General features: G+C 41.6%; 1 protein-coding gene across 2 annotated transcripts in view; it reads left to right on the forward strand.

The window, feature by feature from the left end:
- Positions 1 to 441: 441 nt before the first annotated feature.
- LOC138261544 (lysosomal dipeptide transporter MFSD1-like) overlaps positions 442 to 18,916 on the forward strand; it is a 132,462-nt gene continuing 113,987 nt past the window's right edge. Inside the window, exon 1 of one of the 2 annotated variants that reach the window (XM_069210573.1) lies at positions 442 to 601. In XM_069210573.1, coding sequence (XP_069066674.1) covers positions 580 to 601 — 22 coding nt within the window. In that variant the 5' untranslated portion in view covers positions 442 to 579. The remainder of the gene's footprint in view (positions 602 to 18,916) is intronic. The other variant, XM_069210574.1, reaches the window with a different exon arrangement.

Below are 18,916 nucleotides of genomic sequence, written 5' to 3' on the forward strand. Positions count from 1 at the left end.
CATATTCCTTGAACCCGTACTTCTGTACCTCTCGGCGCCATCCATGTCATCAAAAATAGACGAGGGAATTTAAACATAACAACGGCCGAAAGAGAAACTACTAACTTCGGCACCCTAGGGACAGCGATCTCAACTTTCAATAAATCGTACCTGAAATTAATAAAATCGCCTTTCCTTATTATACCAGGGATCATCTACCCATGGCCCATAGAACTGCACCATTTGTATACATTTACGTCCCCATAGGATCGCCTGCATAATCACAAAAATAACAATAATATACTCTTTTTAGTCCCATGTTTAGGTCCTATACAAGAAAAGGGCAGAGACGCCACTGTATGGCTCCGCCTCTGTGAGTGAATGAAAGCCTACTGCGGCGATTGGCAGACGGAGTCGATAGCCTCTCCCCTCAGTGGTACAGAGACTGTGCCTCCGGACATTGGTCGAAGAGACGCAACCCGCCCTCAGATACTGCGGCGATTGGCGGCTGCAGAGATTGCCTACCGGGTGTAAACACCACCGCTTGGAAGAAAGGCTCTTTGTTAAAGTGGCACATCAGGAGCCCCGTGATCCGAGGATATGACTGTGCCAGCGGAGAAAGGTGAGCGCTTAGGGAGTCAGGACCCGTGGTAAAAAAAAAAAAAAAAAGAGAGAGAGAAAAGCAGTGGGGCGTGTGGGAGGTGCTGCTGCATAGACATGAAGGATGGACTAGCTGTGCTCATTGAGAGATGGTGGATATCTAGAAAATTGAATGTTCATATTGTTGTTTTGTCTCAGTTAACGACAAATATTTTCTAGCTAGGTCTTTGCTCGTATTAAGTTATAATGTATCTTGCTAAGAATAGCAGTGTGGCAGTTGGTATTGTGATTAACAAACTTTACCAAACCAGGTTGTAATGTTGACATTTTTATGTAGTAGTTACGAAAACTTGCACGCTTATGGTTCTTCTACCGTATATTGTAGCTTGAAGTTTTCCAAATGATAATTGCGGAGAGCTTTCGTTCCAAGATGACGGCTATGTGTGATCTGCAGAGAACGCTTCCAAGCCGCTGTCCGGAGACATGTGCACGTGATTCGGGCTCTTCTTACTATCCTGCTGCTCAGACAGAGCAAGGCTTTCCCTAGAGCGCAAGTTGTACTTTATGTTGAGGCATTTATGTTTGACTCGGCTAGAATGGCAAATGCTAGAGCTCTGACGGCTGCTGCTCTGAAAGTACAACATATTAAATGCAGGCGTTGCTGCTGAATGTGTCCCGATATTGACAAACGGGAGGTAGACACAGTCAGTAGGTTTCAATAGACCGCTCCTGAGCAGAGGTCAAAATGAGTGGGATCTGTGCGGAACGACGTTCCCATTTTTATTAATAAAAAAAAACACACATCCCCTACTTTTTGTTAAAAGACAACCGCCTTGGAACGGTTGATACCAACAGTTGGGTTGCCTTGGCTGAAAGAGAAAATAGGGTGTGCTCCTATGGAGCCCAGGGAAAGACAAAAGTTAAAAAGAAATACGCCTTTTTTGCCAGGATGCCTACTGCCGGAAAGAAACGTACATGTATGCTGTTGGTTAATCAGCAAATGGAAAGGGTACTTGAAAGCCAGTGGTGGCATTAATGAAGATTTTCTTCGCTTCAGTTACTTTTCTTGCATAATTTGAACAGCAGACAAGACAAACTAAAACTCCCAGCATGCTTAGTTAATACAAATATAAAATGCTGTCTTAAAGAGAAAATAACCAATCACTTCAAGATAATATATAAATAAATGTCTTGACTGGGTGCAACAAGTTCTCTTTTCTTGCCAAAGCAGTTAAGGATATTGAAATATTGATACTATAATCATTACAATAGAAACAAGCCGAAAGAAGAGTAAACAAGTTCTTAAAATAGTTCACAATGCAGAGAATCTGAGGATTTAGATCCAGGTCATTAATATAAGCCACATGTTCTCTCTTGAAAGAGGTGCGGAAGGAAAGAGTAAAAGGATGAAATTCCAGAGTATGTTGCAAATGAGGTGACTTCACAAGACGCCTGGTTAGTGGAGACATTCAAACCTATAAAAAAAACAAAGGGAGGGTTAGAACATATGCGGAGGGATGATACTCGCCTCTGTGTATTTAATAAAATCAATACCATCTTTTACTAAAGCTAAGAAAATCTCAATTTTATTACAAAATCCAGAGGCTCCTATAATGCTAGTTTAAAGCACAGCAACAATAGTATTAGCAACATGATAAACCGGTTTGCAATAGAAAGTTCTAAAAGTCTAAACATTTGTCCAATCAGCATATTTGAGAATGTCATCTAGACTCCAGCCCAAAAGGCTTTAGATGCCTTAGCTCGTGGTAGAGTGGGCTCCGAAAATGTAAATATTATTGTCTGCCAAACTCATGATCCATTTAAGCCAAGGGGCTAAGGTAGGAGAAGTAAAAGGATTGTGGGGAGTTCTGAAAGGAATAAGAAGCTGAGGATCCAATGACTTTCTCAACTCTTTAGTTTTTGAGATATATTCCCTTAAACAAATTCCAACACACAGTTTTGGTTGATCAGGAAACTAAGGACAGAACACACACACACATTAAATTTTGTTTTAGTTCTTCTGCGAACCTGGAAAAATACACCTGAAGGAGTGTATTGTACAGAGGTAATATCTAAAGCTTTGACACCAGAAAGACGTTTTAAGGAAACTAAACATAGTAGTATACTCAGGTTTGCAGACAGAAATTTTAGAGATAGGAACGAGTTATCATGTAGATTGAGGAAGAATTGCAAAATTACATTTACGTCCCACATTGAACTTTATTTTGGTGAAGGAGGTTTTGAAAATCTTACTCCCTTTAATAGACAACAAATCAACGGATGTTCGCCCACAAGTTTTCCATCCACTCTATTGTGTTCAGCTGATATCGCTGATCTGTATGTGTTGACCATTCTGTAGGTTTTCCTTTGGGAAGCTAAGGTAAGTAGAAAGTTTACAATTAACGTTACATCTGTTGAAATGGGATCTGCACCCCTGTCAGTGCACCAGCTATCCCACAATTTCCAGGCTGATGTTAGTATGCGTTGGATGTACCTGGGGCTCAAGTGAGTTGGATGAATCGAGCACCTTCTGACAGAATTACTGGTGTTCTCCAGGAAGACCCAAACCACCCATGCCACTAACCAGAGAGATGGATTGATGATCAGATTGTGAAATAATCCTTGAGGCTTCTGAAGTAACGATGGGAATGATTATGTGTAATCCTCCTTTGGGCTTTCAAAGCTAACAGCTTTCTGATTTTTCTCCCCATATTCAAAGTGCTGTAAGCTACTTGTTTCACATTTATCTAATTTTTTTCTTGAGTACCTGCCTATTATTCTGCTTGCATGTATCTAATTCCCAGTTAGTCTGACATATTCATTAGGCCTATAAGCATAACTCAATACAATTCCAGCCTTTGCAACATCTGCAGTTCCTTCCTCTCTTTTACCTATTGCATTCCCTTTGACCATTTGGTGATAACTCCCTGTTAAAACGCTTTATATGCATCCCACTTTACCTCCAAGGGGCAGATATCAATATTCCCAAGAAAATATTTGTATATGTTTAAATGTGCCACGTAATTGAAGTCGGCAATTAAAAACACCTCCTGTCCAATGACTAGTTATTTACAGGTAACCTCCCCCCTAGAGGTAGGTCAAGCATAACAAGATTATGATCAGGTAGAGAAATCCCAGTATATAGTTTATAGCCTTAATTGGGATTAAGCTTCTCTGATCCAAAAACCAATAGTCTGTTCTTGGCCCAGTCCGTTACATTTTACTTAAGAAAGAGTATAGCTTCTGTTGTCCCATTCTCTTGTGCCAAACATCTCTAAGCCCTAGATCATCTAGAATGTTCTTAAGACACCTCATCATATTTTGGGGAATTTACGTGGCACCTGCTGTTGCAGCTGTCTAAATTATTGTTTTTTTAGATGTTAAAGTTGCCGTCTCATACAATTGGAGCACTATATTCTAATAATTTATGAAGAAACACTATAAGTGGTTTTGGATTGTCCATGATGGGTCTATATTATCCATATACTGGCCAGCTGAGCGTTACCTATACTAATTGCTGCAGTAACCAATCTACCCTTGGCATCCGATTCTAAGTGTAACACTTGTATTCCTGATGTTAATGTAGTTAAAATTGTGACTCAAAGTATGTATGTTTGAGCAATGCAGATAACTGACTGAATTCACCCTTGCTTCTTGACTAAATTTTTAAACTCTTAACTCTGGTGTTGTTAAGTGTGTTTCATGAAGGATGATCACCCCTGTTCAAGAGTCTTTAAGGAGTTTGCAGATGTCTCGATGCCTGTTCTTTGAACTCATCCCATTAACAATCCTTGATCAAAATTTAATTAAGCTTCTCCCTATACCTTTTACAAAGGGTCCCCCTTTGCTTGTGGCTTTTACTTTGCTGCATCCAATACCTATGTGAGTAAGGTGATGAGAATCTTCTTTTTTTTTTTTTCCTTTTTCCCTAATGCTCCCCACCCAGTGTGAACCTACTCTGAGGAACCCTCCATTAATTCCCTCAGCCAAATGGCCATTAAACGAGTGAGCTCTCACTCCCTCCCTCATCTTGCATTATAATTAGGATGTTTATTCATCCATCACCTTCCTCCACAGCTCTCCTCTGATTTCCATGATCTTGCACCCCATCCACCTGGTAGCTAGTTGTTTTTCCCTGAGGATTTGCCAAACGTATTTTATGAATTATATCATCAGCCTCTTCTTAATTTTTCACAAAGTACCTCTTCTTATTCGCATTTTTTTTTGGCTAGCCTAAAAATTTGATTTTTTTGCTCGAGGCGATTTAGCTTTGTCATCTAATTCCCCAGAATCCACTTTCTCTGCTCAGTTGCATGGCACAGGTCTGATCTTATAAAACTGGTGCAATCCTGATGCACAATATTTCTGTATTATTAAAGCTTTTGATAAGATAGTTTACTTTACCAAGTAGGTATGAACGTTTACCTGGATTTTCCTTGGTGTACCTCTATTTGGGTTCAACCAGAATGGGTTCTTATGCACCCTTTGGGTTTCAGTTGCAAGATCCCCTGAATTGATTGCACCCCTAATAAACTCCTCTTTGATTAGTTTTATAGCAAGCAATTTAATATGAGGTCCTTCTATTCTTACTGGCACATATGAAATCTTGATATTATTGCATCTTGCTTGGTTTTCCAGTCTTTCAGGAGCTGCTTGTGCCATTCTATCTTGGGGCTTATGGAGGTTAGCTCCCATGCATTTTCCCATGTCTGCTGTAGTTTTTACAAGTGTCTTTTCCAATATTGTCTGCATCGCTGCATCATCTGTTTTGTCTGAAAGTTTTTGACACATGTCTCATATCTCTTACTGGTTACCTTGGGAGATAGTAAGCACATTCATCATCTAACTAGTCCATTCAGCTTTGCCTCCAAGCTATTCCTTGCCTCTGGTAGATAAGCGATATGGTTAGGATCTGTGAATGTTGAGACTAGAGGCAAAGGGTTACAACGTCTATGGATCTACTGTTAGCCAAAGGCGTACTAACTGGCGGGCTCAGGTTTATTGGTGCATCCACTACATCTCCCCATTCCATATCTGCTAATAAGACATATTTATTTGCTATGGGAATTGATAATGGGCCTGCACTTTCTCCCATTGTGTCTAAAAGTTTAGGACACAACACACAATCTGTTTCTCCTTCTTTAGGAGTTACATGGATTGTAATTGCAGCAGATAGCATTTCTGCTTGATCTAGTGTGTTCAAAGGGCTGTACGACACTTGTCATCATATATATGCTGCTGCTAAATAGTTTAAAGGATGGGTTCGTTTTTAAGGGTTTAATGGATTATAAGACTTTCACACTTTTATAGTTCCTTGTTGGACAGCCTCCAAAATGCCTCTTGCTTTGTTATTTCCAGGGCCACTGAAATTATGTGGCAGAGGATCACCAAATTATGCAGCAGGGTTGACTAAATTATGTGTCAAGAAAATACAGATTATGCATGTTGGAAATTGGGTCTCAAGTTGGCAGAATTATCCCCAAGTAGGCCCAAGTAGGGACCACAATCCTAGTCAGGGTAAGTCAGTTACACAACATAAATTAGTCTGTTCTCGCCCTCTGGTAGCTTGACGCAGAGCCGCCAGGCCTAACTTAGAAGGCAATGGGTAAAGTATTTGTGCAACTTACACACAATAATCACAGGAGGTGCACCACTAAAAGACTCCACACAAATATAGAAAAATAAAGCTTGTTTATCTGGTTAATTCAAGATCAGAACAATACAGATCCAATTCGTAAATGGTTAAATATTTGCTTTGCAGGAGTAAATAAAACAAGGTTGATAACTGATAATGGGATAGAAGAGGTGGTGCTGGGGACTCCTTGGCACAATTGCACATTGATTCCACAGGTTGCAGTAATGTCTGGGCTGCGCTCCTTTTGGCGAGCGGCCGAGTGATTCCCGGGTGCAGTCACCAGGGAAGCAGGTGGGGACCACAGGAGAACTGTGAGGCGGGCGAGTTTAGCAAGCCGCTCTAGGTGCTCGAAGAAAGCGGGCGGCGAAGTTTGACTGAGCCACTCCGGGTGATTGAAGGTGCAAGCGGCAAAATTAGGCAAATCCGCTCCGGGTGACTGAAGCAAGTGAGAGGCAAAGGAAAGCAAAATCCGCTTGGAGTCACTCTGGGTTTGGTGGATGAGCCTGGGGCTACTGGGCAGAGATCAGCAGGGCGGCACAGCAAGTCAGGGCAGCAGTCCCTGAGAGCAGTCAGTCCTGGCAGAGTGGCAATTGTGGCACACAGCAGTGTTTACTCCAGCATTGTTTCCTTGAGTCTAGAAGTGTACTGATTTGAGTAGATTATGGACCCAATACTTATACTAGAAAGTGCCTTTGATGTGGGATATGAGTAAAAAGAGTTATTGTGAAGTGCACAGGTCCCCCTTTCAGGTCAGCCTTGGCTCCAGGCTGTCAGTGGAAGGTAATCAGCCCCTTTGTGTGGACTGTGGTCACTACCCTGGTGTGTGTGTGTGTGTGTGTGTAAGCCCTTCCCAACCTCATCCCCAGGAAGACCCATCAATATGCAGATGAATGCAGAGGCAGTTGAGTATCCTGTGTTGTGGGTGTCTGGATGGAATGCACAAGTGTAGCTGTCACCCAGATCAGGGCAGACGTGTATTGGAGATAGGCTGTGGGCACACAGGGCAGTGAGTGCAGAGAAATGCCCACTTTCTAAAAGTGGCATTTCTAAAATAGTATTTAGAAATTCGGCTTCACCAGTAAAGAGGATGTATTATTACCAATCCAACGGTACTAAACACAATGCAGCTACTCCTCTCAGGTCAGGAATTACAGTTTAAAGATATTATAAGAAATTATAAATACCATGTTTTAGGGGAGATGCACATGCATTTTAGCACTGATTAGCTGTGGTAAAGTGCTCAGAGTCCTAAGGCCAACCAAAAGATACAGCAAAAAAATAGGAGGTAAAGGCTAAGGGTCGGGGGTAAGACCACCCTAAGGATGCCAGTCTAACAATGTGGCATAACGTGGCACATTTTTTAATTGTATTACTTAATCGTTTTGTAATTTGTACACATAGTAATCCCGTCTTGGCAAATGTTTTGTCCTCATCAGTAGCAGCATAACACAATACAGAAATAAGCAACTGGAAGATGACCGGTGAATAGTTGCAAACAGCCTCCTAATGTGCACAAACACGTCACTACATTTTTATTAACATTTGAGCTAGAAACAATCATTTTTGTTAAATTCTGCAGATTATGCAGCAGATGGTGGATTACGTGGCAAATGAGGCAAATCCTTATTTATGTGGAAAAAAAAGGTGCAGCCACAGATTTGCATACTTTCACTGGCCCTGGTTATTGCCACTATTTTTGACTTGCAGAACCTTTTTTAAATTCATGGTCTGGGGCAGGGAAGCAAATGCATTATCGGGGAGGTCAGACCCTCTATTATTGGTTTGTAACCACTCTCAAATACCTCCTCATGTGTGACCTTGTTTAATGCACTCTGAGTTAAATTGCCTGTCCTCAATTGATATCTGTTGATCAGCCTGGCAAAAGTTCTGTGTGACAGATTTTTTTGGACTCACTTTTACTCTTGATGCAGGAATAACTTGTGGATTTGAATGTGTGCTGCTAGAGGGTTTAACAGGATATCATAGGACTTTAATTGAGTCAGACTTTTTGTTGTATTGGAGGGAGAATTAGAACCTCAAGAGGTTCGAGAATGCGGGGCACGTGGAGTTGAGAGTGACAGTTGTGTCAGGAGAGGAGGTTGGGATTTTACTGATGGAAACCTGGATTTCGGAAAAAGAAGAATAAAGAGATTATCACCGTACATCATCTGAGTCCCTTATACATTATTACACTGGCGACGAGGATGGGATCATCCTATTGGTGGCCTGGGATGGATACTCATGTAGAGAGAGTTGTTCATGACTGTATGCAGTGTTCTCTTAATGAGAAGACGATGAAGTTTAGGATTCAACCGATGATAGTTAGAGACAAATCGAAGGGACCTTGGGAGGATATTTCACTAGACATTTTGGGTCTTATATATGGTGCTGGTGCTGTTGATTATGTTATTGTGGTCATGGATATGTATTCTAGATGGCCTGAGTTATTTTTCACCAGAGGGATTGATACGTGGATAGTAATAGAGAATCTTAAAATTCTCTTCACTAGGGAAGGCATTCCTTCCACCTTACTTACTGGTAATGGGGTACAATTGACCTCGAGAGAGATGGAAGATTTTCTTAAGAAATGTGGAATAAAGCATAAGTTATGTGCATTATATCATCCGGAGTGTAATGGATTGGTTGAGAGGTTCAACCGAGTTTTAAAAGAAACTATATCTTTGGCTAAAGATAATCATCTTAACTGGAAACAAGCAATAATTAATAAAGTTGCGGTATATAGACATACTCCACATTCTACAACAGGACAGACTCCTTTTGCTTTGTTTCAAGGAAGACGAGGGAATACCATGTTTGAGCCACATTAGGTCAATTAATTTTTGAGGGAGAAAGGAAGAAAGAGTGTTAATGAGGATTGGAAATTCAGGGAACAAGAGAAATCTTTTATGAGTAAAAGTTATTTTGATAAAAGGAATGCGGTGAAGAAAACTTTTGTAAGTGTTGGTGATTGGGTTATGGTCAAGAGTCCGGTGTTGAAGACTAGTAGTAAGAGATTTTGTTTTCCTTTAAAGGTTGTAAAACTTTTCACTAATGCTGTTAAACTGAGTGATGGCCGAATTTGGAACTTAAATAGAATAAGTAAATTTAATGCTGATGCTACGGGTTTGGATACTTTAAGGTGTCAACATGAGAAGAACACCTGTCCTGCTGACGATATGGAAACGAGGAAGTCTGAAAGGAACATAAAGACTCCTTCACACCTAGATGACTACATCTTGAATAGACGGAGAGACTATATTCATAATGCGGCGGATGAAAGGTCTAAAAGAAGTATCAGAACTCCTTACCATCTCAAGAATTTTGTGATGAATTAATGTATATCTTTGTAATACTTTATGTTTGTTTCATATTTTAGTTTTGTTACATAGGAGGGAGGTGTGTTGTATTGGAGGGAGAATTAGAACCTCAAGAGGTTCGAGAATGCGGGGCGCGTTGAGTTGAGAGTGACGGTTGTGTCAGGAGAGGAGGTTGGGATTTTACTGATGGAAACCTGGATTTCGGAAAAAGAAGAATAAAGAGATTATCACCGTACATCATCTGAGTCCCTTATACATTATTACACTTTTCTCCTCCATCAACGTATGAAGCCCTGCTGAACAAGTAGATTTTAACAGTGCTAAAGATTGGCACTTATCTCTTTCTTTAGGAAACTTTTGCGCCTTGTGACTGCGTAGGATCCGTATCTCCCACTTAGCTTTATCTGCCCTTTCTCTCTTCATGGACAAGGATACAGGGTGCAGCTAGCTAATGCTAGGAGATCCTCTTCATTGTGAGTGATAGCAAGTACGGCAACATCCTCAAGGACTATCTGAACCAAAGCCTAGCCAACTTGCATCTTGGGAACCTCTGGACCTGACCATGGTCTTTCAGTGTCTTCAGATAAGGTGTCAACTCAGCAATGGCTCTAATCTTACTACTTGAAGACAAAGTCGAGCTCGCTAAAAGAAGCCATGAATGAATGGTCATAAATGGTTGCTCGAAACTAAAACAAGCGCCATACTTATCTCACAGTCACTTGATTTTAAAATTGTTGTGGTGTCGCCGGACTGCCCTCCAACTCTTACAAAAGAGGATCTTGTGCACGTAATGTGCATCTGCCTGAAAATGGCAGAAGAGAGGAAGTGTCTCCGCAAACCTCTGCTAAAGGATAAAGGGATCCACCCATGGAGGAAGGACGTCAACTCCTGTTTAGAATCCGACTACCCTGTCCTGTCGCTCCATGACCTTTTTTAACATATCTGAACAAAAATCTCCTTTCAATTAGCAACTGAGTGTTTAACTTCTAGCTGGTCCTCCCGTTAATCATACTCCCTTTGTGGACCAGTTGGAATCCTGGGTTATGCTGCTAGTCATATTGGAATTATCATCTACGTAACCTAGAGGCTATCTTGGCCCGTCCGGGACCTCTCTATTTCTCTCAGACTGTACACAAGCACATTAAAGGCCGCTAACTTGCACATTAATCTTCTTGTAACACATCGCTCATGGTGGACCAGTCAGAACGTAGAGCTAGGTTGCTACTTGGAGTGGAAACAACAACCTAAAAAACAATGAGCAATCTTGGCTCCTCGTGGTTCTTGATAAACTTTAAACAGCGCACAGTGCACTTCAAAGTTATTAATTAGCATGTCTGCTTTGTGCTTTTTAACACTGTTTTTTGTTTGTACTATTTTAATTAATCAAAACAAATGAAGTTACTTACTTACTAATATTTCCAGTATTTTAAGTTAATTTGTGTACTTTTTATAACATTATTTTATCTTTCCTCAGTATTTCAATAGTGAAGTGCTTGTAGATGAATAGTTAAGATAATATTTAACTATTGTGATAGATAAAATAAAAACAGAGACTCCAGCATCTAATCAAAAAACGTATATAGAAACTATGCGATGAAATATGAACATCAGCATAGAAAAATATACACACATATATATGCACATATACATAATATATATATATATACTCATAGATCCATCGTCACAAACACACACATACATATATATATACATATAACTTAATAAAATATACATTTGTTGAAACAAGCCTAAGAATTATGTATATATTTTAAGATAAAATAGATATTATACCTATTTTTACAAAGAAATATACATATTTACTTATAATGAAATTATAAAGGTTTACATATACAGGGATACACAGTCCATGGCTGTTTGAGTATGGTGGTTATGTAGTAAAGAGTCAACTCTTGAGTAGTCTTTTGAAGATAAGATAATTATACGTGGATCTTATCTTTGGGGGTAATGAATTCCATAGTTTGGCCGCTCTAACAGAGAAAAATGTACCACCTATTGTCGTTTTTTTGTATGGTAGTGTTTTGAGGCAGGGTGCCAATACTGAGCAGAGGTATCTTTTTCTCAATGTATTTAGTGATTTTTGTTCCTGATGACAAGCGGTCCTTTTCTATGTGTTGCTTTGTGGGGGGATACAAAGCAGCTTTAAGGTGGATATTCGGGCAACTGGTAACAAACCAATGTAGGACCCTCAATGCAGGGGAGATGTGGGCTTGTGGCTTTTCATGTAGGAGTAGTCTGGTAGCCGAGTTCTGAACTCATTGTAGTCTTTTCATAATAGATAGAGATGATCCATGGTAGAGACCATTAGAGTAATCTAGGTTATATAGTACAAGAGAGGTAGTAGCCTGCAGCTTGTGTGGAAATCTGAGGTGGGGGGAGATGTGTCACAGAGCTTTCATGGTGATGAAGCTTGAGCTTGCTAATTTGTCCACTTGACCATTCCTTGTTAACTTTGAGTCCATGGTAATTCCAAGGTTTCTAACTTCTTCCAGTACTTTAGGAGGTAGCCCCAGACCATTCGGCCAGGCACAGAGTGGGCCATAATGTTTCCAGTCGCCACATGTACATATTTATGTTTTGGAAGCGTTCAGTTTGAGATGGCTTCATGTCATTGACTAATCAACGGCTCTGAGGCAACTGAAGATTTGTAAGTTTCCAATGTCTTTGGGGCGTTCCACTTTAAGGAGTATTTGTGTGTCATTTGCATAGTTGTAGCATGTGAGTTAAAATGTATTGATCATTGTTGGTAATGACATCATGTAGATTTTGAAAAGCATGGGTGAGATGATTGAGCCTTGAGGGTCCTCTGTTTTTGTGAAGTGGGGTTTGGACGTGAAAGGGAGAGTATTGATATAATTTGATCTGTTTTGAAGGTAGGATATGATCAAGCCGAGAGCAGTCCCCTTTATGCCGGTTTGGTAGAGTCTTTGTATTAGGGTGTCATGTTCAACTGTGTCAAAGGCAACTGAGAGGTCCAGGAGAAATAGTGCAGCAACTCCATTGCGGTCTGTTGTGATTATGAGATCATCCCAGATGGCGATGAGGGCAGATTTAGTGCCCCTTCCTTGGCGGATTCCAGTTTGGTAGTCTGAAAGTATGGAGTTATCTTCAATGAATGGTGACTTGTGAGTGAAAGCTGCTCTTTCTATCAGTTTGCCCAGGAAAGGTCAATTTGTAATTGGTCTGTAGTTGTTGGGATCATCGGGTCCAGGCTTGTTTTCTTTAATAATGGCCATATGTATGCCTTTATCTTATCTTATCTTATCTTATCTTATAGAGATTCATAGAGCGCGTGACTACCCAAAGGCTTCCCCGCCTTTTAAAGGTTTTTCATGAAAGATGTAGTTAAATCATTATTGATGATTCTTCTTACTGGTGTGGCAGCAGAGGTAGATAAACGAAAGTTCTTGAAGATGTGTGGTGGACAAGGGTCAGAAGGGCAGTCGGAAGGCCTACTTGCTTTGACCAGATCCATAAACTCACTTTGTGATATTTGTTCGAAGGAATGCAAAGGCTTGGTTGGCTTACTCTCAGAGGGGATTTTAGGAAACGGGCTGGTGTAGGTGGTTGGTGGTTTTCCTTTGTTTTAAATAGGAGTCCAATGTGTCTGCCTTGGTTGTGTAATGATTTGCCAGTTTGTCTGTGAATTCTTGAGTAATGGGATTAGTTCCTTTCATGCATTTAGGTTTTCGAATTTTGTTGAGAATGTTATAAAATTATTTATTTGCAGATATTGCATTTTTAATTCTGTCTGAGTAGTACCTTTTTAAAGCCCTTTTTGATTGATGATTTGCAAATTTTATTAAGTTTGCGCAGCTGAAGTTTGTCTTGCTGATTTGTTTTATCTTCTTTTTAGTTCTGTGTTTCTCCAAGTGCTTGTTTTCCTTCGTCCTGTTTTGTTTTTCTGAGCGGTATTAGATTATCAAAAGCTTCCTGTAGCCACTCATAAAGTTTTTTTAACAGAATTTGTTTCTAGAACTGTGTTGGCTGTTAGTTGTGTTTCTAAGTATTCAAAGTTGAGTTTGTTCTATAATCGGTAGGTGGATGTATGTAAGGCGATCTTGGATGTGTTGATTTGTGGCGTTTTATGTTGGAAAGTTACCAAAAAATGACATCTAGGATGTGCCCAGCGATGTGTGTGGGATTGTGTACAATCTGATGTAGGCTTGGTTTGACTAGGCCAGTGATGTTAGCTTTTGGATGGGGTATATTGGGGTTGTCAAACCAAATATTTATGGCCCCAAGAATGCATAGGTTGGAGTATATAGTGGTATAAGGTTTGAAACTGTGTCCAGAAGTGTGTCTGGAAATATTGAATTGCTATGTGGTGATCTGTAAAGGAAAAGGAAGGTACAGGAGGACGTGGTGTAGGGTTGCATCTGGTGATGAGGGCCTTACAACCTTGTATGGAGATGTTGTCTGTTTTGCTGAGATTTATTGCTTGTTTGAATATAACAGGTAGTCCACCTCCTCTTTTGCCTATACGTTTTTTTGTGTGAAGGTTTGATAGCCTGGAGGAATGGCTTCATGCAACAATGGGGCCATGTCATCTCTCAACCATGATTGAGTTATGAAGAGAAAGTCAGGTTGTGTGTCAATGAGTAGGTTGTAGATGTGGTGCTTGTTTTTAGAGAATGATCAAGCATTTATGAGTAGGCAGTTTAGAAATTGTGTTTTGGTGGTAGTTTACTTTTGTTTTGTAGATGAGTGATCAGTATATTTTGAAATTGTAGCATGTGTGTCACTGGTGCTGATATTAACTGTATGAGGGTCATAATAGTGTTGTTTGTCAGTATTGTGTTCCTCATCCAGCAGGCTTAGAAGGCATTTGTTGGATCTATGTGTGTCTGTGGTGGAGATGGTGGTTGCGACTAACAAAAGGGATTTGTGTTAATTGTTTTTTGTTTTTTTGTTTTTTGTTTTCCCCTGACATGCTTTCTATTTGGATAAACGACATGGTGTTTTGCAACAACATGTCAGAGACTTTTACAAGTTTGAAGTTGGTGGAAATCAGGTATAAAGACATTTGGGTGCAACTGCATTGCTTTTCACCACAGGAACACACACTAAAGGGTACAGAGACCCAATTATTTATTTATCAACTTCTTTATAGTGCAGCAAAGGCTCCCTACTCCACAGTTGTTCAGTTGGTACTTGAGGACCCATCCAGTGTATAGCTAGCCACTACAAGGCCTATGATTGTAAATCTCCTACTAAGTTTTATTTTTAACTCTCTGGGAGTAGCCCCAGCAGGCAACTCTTGGTAGTATATGGAACATCCCAGCCCGTCAAACCCCCCCCCCCCCCCCAGGGTATCCAGAATGCCCTCACACCCGGACAGTGCCACACCATGTATAACAAATCTACCTCTGAATTCCTGGCATTTGGGACAGTGTTTCGTCTAGTAGAGTATTTGCGGAGAAAGCGTTGTGGTGAGAGGTATGTTCTATGTATGATATTGTACTGTACTTGTTTAAATCTTGCACAGATGGCCCTCTTTCAGATGCCCTCGTGAATACGGGACCACTCCAGTGAGGTTATAGGATCACCTTTATGGTGTTAGGCCTCCTTGGTTTGCAGTGGTTTATGAGAGCTGAGGGCTCTGCATAAGTGCGTGATAAGCCGACACCTCAACGCCGTTGCCAACATGTTGACCATGGTCCATGTAGGTACTGGCTGTTCGGGGAACGTTGGCCAGAGCTGTCGCACTGTGGCTGCTAGTTTAGGATACTGTAAATATTGGCCACTTCTCAGTTGAAAAGTATCTTGGACCTCCTGTTGAGTAATAAAGCGCCCCACAGAGTAAAGGTCGGGTAACATTAAACATCCACCCTCCTACCATTTCGTGACCTCCATTATCTGTGCCATGTGATGGAAGGGGCAAACTGACCAGATGTCTAAGTCAGGTGCTTAGGGTGCTCTCTTTAGGGCTCTGGTTATTGCTCTTTCCCAAATGCCGCCCATCAGACGGATTAAATGTGGAAGCTCCTGGGGCAATTGTGTGCCACTCATCAGAACCTCACTCAATGTGTGGCCTTCATGTGAACCCGCAAATAGGTCTCTCTTCCAGTTCGGTTCTCGGTTGGCCATTGGACCGCATGTTGTAGTTGGGCAGCATAATAATACAGTTCTAAGTCAGGGACCTCTAGGCCGCACTATCCCATTCCTGCTTAAGTGTGTTGAGGCTAACCTAGCATCTCCTGCCCTGTCCCAGGAGTGCAACCAGTAGCTTATCCAGGTCTCGTAATACTTTCTTGGGGAGATCGTAGTATGTGCCCTCATGACATATAAGCAGCGCATTATCACCACCATTTTTATAAGATCGATTTTGTCCATCATGGGTAACTTCAAAGTGTTCCAAAACCTGATAGAGGACTTTAGTCCCACCATCACACATATTGTGACTATAGAACTGTTTTTCAATTGGTGTGCTATAGATACCTAGATATTTAACCTTGTTGACCGTCCATGGTAGCCCCACCCCAGGCAATGTCTCCCTAGGCCTGGACTGCACATGCCCCAAAGGAAACAGTAGTGATTTCAGCGGGTTAACCTGCAGACCAGAATATTCCAAGAATTCCTCCAACAGCTTCAAGAGATTCGGGCTGATGTATCAGGGCAAAATAAGTATACCAGGGCATCGTCTGCGTATAGAGATACTATGTTTTCCCCACGCACCCACCTGAATGCCCCATTCCCTCATTACCTGATGTATTCTTCAAGCCAGTGGCTCCATGGCAATGGCAAAGATTTAATGGGGACAAGGACCACCCTGCCGGGTTCCCCTCTGCTGATCAATTTCTGCTAATACATATCGGCCCATGTGCAGGGTATATAGCAGTTTAACCCACCAAATGAAGCAGTGTCCCAGTCCCACCCTGTCCAGAACTGCCCAGACACATTCCCAGTCAAGGGAATCGAAGGCTTGTGATTTTTTTATATATATATATATATATATATATATATATATATATATATATATATATATATATATATATAAGGCTAGGGCATATTGGCCTTCCTGTAACGGCAGGCATGCAACACATGCGTCGATTGGTGAATGTTGCGCAGGGTGTTCCTTTGTGAAATAAAGCTGGACTGATCATCATGGATGAGTCCCGGTAATTGTGGAAGCAAATGGGTAGCCAGGACACCGGTAATAAGTTTGAGATCAATATTGAACATTCAAATGGGCCTTGTCAAACTAGCTTCGAGGTGGTTGTTGCCCAGTTTAGGTATTAGTGCCTCTGTCATAGAAAATGGCAGTTGTTGGGTCTCATAAGCCTCCCCAAAACCCCCAACAGTGTGTCAAAACGGTTGAAAAAGCCTTATAAAATCCAGCGAGTAAGCAGACACCTCCAGGTACCTTGGCTGTTTTAAGATTGTTTATGGCTTCTGTGAATTCCTATTTAGTAATCTGAGCCCCCCATTGTTTGCTAACCTCAGTGGAGACGGCCAGCAGAAATAGCTCTTTTAAGTAGTTACCTAGCTCCGTCATGTCCTCATGCTGGGAGGGTATACATAGACCGTATGCAGGTGGTCTGCAAAAACCTTGTTTATGGCCTGTTGGGCGTAGACTTCATGGCCTTCTCGGTCACAAATTGTGAGGACCGGCCTTGGGGCAATTTTTGACTGGATTAGTCTAGCCAATCTGCTGGTCTTCTCTCCCTCTTAAGACCACTGTCTCCTAGCTGCGGCCTTGTTGTGTTTCTGTTGTCTGATCCAGGCTTCATTTAGCTGTCTTTTTAGTCAGTCCCAAGCCATCGATGCGGAAGGGTCCGTGGGGAGCACCTTCCCCACCCTGTTTAAGTCTGCTTCATATGATGTCAATTTGTTTTCTAATAGATGTTGCACCCCTGTTGCAGCAGATATACAGACGCCCCGAAGCACCACCTTCTTGGTATCTCTCTCGACTGCTCTGCTCCCAGGCGTTTCCCAGTTTTCTGTGAAGTATTGTGTTAAAGACCTTAGTACAGATTCATGGAATACTGGATCAGTGAAAGTGTCAGCTGGGAGTCTTCATAGGGTGATACCTGGTGATTGCTGTGGGTATACAGATGATAATGTCTCCATGCATCTGTCAGTTCTAGAATATGTAACACCTGATGCAAAGTGGCTGTAGTTCGAGGCTTAGTGTCAGCCTTTGGTGGGTTCCTGCCCAATTGGCCATTTAAGGTACAATTAAATAATAACCTCTGTTGAAGGTGGAATCTGGGGTGCCTGCAACACTGATCGTATGAAATCGCCATCATCAATAGTCGGACTGTAGACATTGATAGTGCACAGCCATGAGCATCTAAGGTCTCCTCAAGGACAACAAACTGTCTCATATCATCCCAAGTCACCCTTGTTGGTCGGAAGAGGAACCCCTGTGTGACTCATGTCAAGACCCCCCTCGCATTGCCCGAGCAAGATCTGGCAAATAATTGGCTTCGCCACCTCCACTGGAGCAGTCTAATACAGTCTCCCCACAGAAATGTTTCCTGTAAAAGGGTGTAGGTGATATACATGCACTCTTTCTTTTCAGCGGATTATTCAGTCCTCTCACATTCCAGGTGAGTATTTTGTACTTGGTCCCTGTAGCTGTCATTGGTGGTGGGCACGATAGATATATTTATATTTAGGTGGGGAGATTTGGGTTTATTCATGACCCCACTCAAGCAAACTTCCTGTAGTGTGTGTGGTATAGTTTATCATCTGACTGCATAGGGAATGAGAACACATATACCTAATCACAACATTTCAAAATCCTACGTCAATCATATACCCTACAATCCCAACCTTCCGCCACAGGCAGTAGTATCCAATCCCTCCTGCTTAACCCACTATCAAGAGAGCTGTTAACCCCGACCCAAAGATTCCCCCTACTGGAAAACCAAAACCTAACTTATAATAAACAGTAAAGTAATAAGGTGTGTGTGGCATCTGATTGAGATCCAGGTTACTGCTCATCACAAGCCTGATTGAGAGCTCAGTGAGTCAGAGTGACTAAGTTCCCAGGCCGTCACAGCCTGATCATTTAGACCCCTTAAAGCTCCTTTGGCGAACAGTGATTTCCTGGGATCCCTCTGTATACAGTTCCTTCAATAATTATGTTCTCTGTCACCCTGACTTATGGACCTTTTCGTGTCTCTATGAGGCCACAAGTTCTTATGTGCCCCTGCTCATCCTCTTCCCAGGGCTCCAGCTGCTGACTTTCAGTCTATTGGCGAGTTCTCAGCCTGGGAGTCCCTCAATTGGCTGAGTGGATTATATCAATTCTGTGTATCCAGCATGTCCTGTTCTGTCTGGAGCGTTCCATCCTCAGCAACTATGATCCTGTCGACAGAAGTTTGTTGAGATTACTTCATTCGCTGTGGAGGCTTTC

This window comes from Pleurodeles waltl, chromosome 10, assembly GCF_031143425.1.
Source record: "Pleurodeles waltl isolate 20211129_DDA chromosome 10, aPleWal1.hap1.20221129, whole genome shotgun sequence".
Classification (NCBI taxonomy): Eukaryota; Metazoa; Chordata; class Amphibia; order Caudata; family Salamandridae; genus Pleurodeles; species Pleurodeles waltl.